Below are 3,673 nucleotides of genomic sequence, written 5' to 3' on the forward strand. Positions count from 1 at the left end.
CCCATGATAGATAGCTTTTTTCCGATATGTCTAGAGCAAGAAATTCAAGTTTAGAAAGATTAAACATTATTTAAAAAAAAAGAAATTCATACCTCCGAGGCTTTTAAAGTCTTTACTTGAACTGGTAGAGACTCGTGCTGATAACGTGTTGTAAAATCAAGATTATAAGAAGAAGACAAAAGAAGTAAATGTAGGAGAAAACTTTCTTCTTATTCAAGTATATATAAGTTTCATATGTATATCTTACAATAGTGAATGAACAATCCTATTTATAGAGTGAGAAACCACTCCAAAGGTCACCATATTAAGTATCATAATAAATAGATACATTCTTATCCAAAAAGGTTCATGAAACCTAGTGAATATGAATGGCTGTTCATGTACTAACTTTATGGACTATCCACTTATTCAATGTATTTATAACAATATCAAAATTATATAATTTATTTTATCAAGTCAATATAAAATAATTATATCTACTAGATCCATTTAATATTTATAAAATGTATTAATACAAGAAATCAAACTTACACTATTTTCATAATCAAGATAAATATTTTTATTCTTGTACTACAATTATTATCCAATTCCATCTTATAGATTCTGAACATAATTTTTACAACTTATAAAATCCATGATTTATTCTTTCTTTGTATAAATTAAACTCTATACAATAAATTATTTATTTATTTAAACAAGTAAATGAGAGACACACAAATATATGATTTATTCAAGCCTGTTAAAATTAAATTAAATAATTACGAATTGTGCAGAGTAAAAGAAATACAGAGCTCAAATCTTTACCAACAAAGTAAAAATTTAGCAAACCAAGATTTCCTAAAAATAAACATTCCTTATGTCCTTACTTATTTGTCAACTTTTCTTTTTTAGTTGTCGATAATTATTTGTCATTTTGACAAATCAAGAAAGGATAATTTTTCTTTAATTATATCCTCAATTAATTACTTTGAAAAAGGTAAAACTTTTTTAAAATATTAAATTTTTTATTCATCCACTTCATAATTAATACGAGTAAAATGATAAACTCACTGTATAAATAATTAGTTAATTAGTATGTTTGCCAATTAAAAATGGAGTATATCTCAACACAAGGATGATTGCTAAACAAAAGAGAGAAACTCATGTCATCATCATTCCATTTGTTATAAGTATTAAATGTCATTTAAAATTGAATAAATTTGACAAGAAATATATATTTCTTGTGTAACAAAAGAGCATATGGTTGTTTTAAACCAAGAAAACATAAAAACAAAGAGAATATAAGAAAAAATGATCACTCTCCAAAATATAGTAATGTATCTCTCTCTCTCAAAGACCAGCCTTAAATGGAACACCAGCTGCAGGAAGCCATTTGTTCCCCTGAATGAAAGGCTTAACTGTAAACTTGCTTGCTATTTTACTTGTAAGTCCCAATTTCAAGCCTTGCCAATCAACTCTGTTTTTTGTATTTGCCCCTTGTCCAATATTCTTATATTCAGCATAAAAAATGGTACTTGGAGCTGTGGTTCCAACCCATGGCATCCATCCATTTGGATGAATGAGACCACCCAAGTTTGATTCCATGAACACAGTTGTTGAGTAATTCTTCCATGGCCTTCCTAAAAATGTGTTGATCCCAGTAAGGTTTCCCCACGGCATAACGCTACAGTTTTGGATAGAAATTCCAGTGTTTTGATTTGGGTCAACTTTGCCTTGAGCTGTGATAGTGTTCTGTTGCCCACTCATTGGTTTTCTTGGAAGAATGTTGCAGTTTTGAAGTACAACTGCTGAGTTACCAAAGATGAAATCTACTGTCCCATAGATATCACATTCTTTGTAGAATTGTCTGTTTGAATGAGCATAAAGAGTGTCTTGGAACGCGTCCATTTTGCAGCGGTAGAACACTGATTCATCTGCTGTTGACATTAATGCTACTGCTTGATGCTTCGCCGCACCAGCTGTGTTTACAAATCCAATATCACGAGCCACAAATCCCTTTCCAAACACAGCTGCAGAAGCACTAATATTATTAGACTTGTTCATATATATATATATATTATATATACAATTATTACACCTACTCTGTTAGGAATCAGAGGGCTTACCGAAGGTGGCACTTTGGAATGTTGGTGTTCCATCAATGAAGTTACGGTTACCAGAAACGATGGTAGCGTCTTTTCCATCACCAATAATCATAATATTCCATTTAGTCTTCTCAACCCTAACATTCTCTTTGTAAACACCTTTTTTCACATAGATCACAAATCTCTTCTTGCTCTTCTCTGGTGCAGCTTTTAGTGCAGCCTTAATGCTCTTGTACTTCCCCGAACCGTCTTTAGCCACTACTACATTCACCTTTATCTTTTCTTCTGATGATTTCTGCAGCAATTTCCTGTCATTTGATGACGACAACCAGCTCGGGTACTCATCATCATCTCCATATCCCATCAAACGCCTCCTCTTTCCGATAGCACCTAAGCTTGTAATGGAATTTTCTAACGAGCTTATAAGTGCTAAGCTGTTACTAGTGTACCGTGTGGAGTTGTTCAAGCTCTGTCCTGCAGCTTTTCGTATGGCACTATTTGATGTGACATTTTCAAAACTATCAATACAGGTCTGCTGATAAGTCCCTGCAGAACTCAACCATGTCTTTAGATCATCAAAGGCATCGAGCAACGAGGTTTCAGCAACGGACAATGTGTCATTCAGATGATCAAATGCAAGGGATAGAAGCTCGTGACAACTCTGGATAGCTTTAGCAGCTGCTGGATCATTGATGTTTTTAAATGTATCACTCTTTAAAAAGTTGTCTGAGGCACCAGAGAGCTCGTTGAGGGCAACTAGAACAGACATCTTGTAGATATCTTGAGGTTTGAGAGCATTGCCTTTGGCAGCAAAAGGGGAAAGACTGGAGATACACGAGTCTGGATAGAGGGTTAGATTGCATACAGCACTAATCGTTGAGGTCATCGATGAAACATTATCATTTCCTTGAGAAGATTTGTTTTTGTTGTGAGAAACACTTCCAACCACTGCACCGATAATGATGGACACAAGAACTATGGATGATATGACGATAATTATGATTCTCTTCCTCGTCTTTAAACGAGCCATGTGCCTCTCATTGTCAAGTTCGTCAAGCTTTCCCCATGGATTAAGAGAGGCCATGGTGATCGGTGTATGATGCAAATCGAATTTAATTTAGATGAATGGGCTGTTTTCGATGTACAAATTTTGGCTCTTATTTATACAAATGAAAAAAATGAATATAATTATTTTAAAGACAATAAACGCGGGAATTAATTAAGTACGTGCAAGGCATTACCAAAGTGGAAATTATTCTCATTTTGGCTATATCGACGTGCTTCTCATGTCTTCTTTTTTCATAATTCCCCCCTAACCACTAACTCATAAATAGAGCTTAGATCACCACCAAGTCCACCAACATTTCTCCGATTATATATTCACCTTGAATTTTCCTCTAAGTCAAACCCCCAATCTATCTATATTAATTATATATTATAAAGTACGTACAGAGCTTCTTGAGTATAAAATTAAATTATCAAAATGTTCATCACATCTTTTAGACCTTCACTTAAGCACTACTTGATACTCTCTGTCGGTTCTAATTTATATGACATTTTTTTTTTGCTTTTTTAAGAGTTTATGTTTG

At 33.4% G+C, this 3,673-nt stretch overlaps 1 protein-coding gene across 1 annotated transcript; it reads right to left on the reverse strand.

Moving 5' to 3' along the window:
• Window positions 1–1,118: 1,118 nt before the first annotated feature.
• Window positions 1,119–3,197, reverse strand: LOC107009575 (probable pectinesterase/pectinesterase inhibitor 46). The gene is made up of 2 exons (XM_015208917.2): window positions 2,106–3,197; window positions 1,119–2,009 (listed from the first exon to the last, which is right to left on the reverse strand). Exons 1-2 carry the CDS (start codon window positions 3,166–3,168, stop codon window positions 1,330–1,332), a joined length of 1,743 nt encoding a protein of 580 aa, XP_015064403.1. The 5' UTR covers window positions 3,169–3,197; the 3' UTR covers window positions 1,119–1,329.
• Between the last annotated feature and the right edge of the window lie 476 nt (window positions 3,198–3,673).

This window comes from Solanum pennellii, chromosome 2 (assembly GCF_001406875.1).
Source record: "Solanum pennellii chromosome 2, SPENNV200".
In the NCBI taxonomy this organism is placed as follows: Eukaryota; Viridiplantae; Streptophyta; class Magnoliopsida; order Solanales; family Solanaceae; genus Solanum; species Solanum pennellii.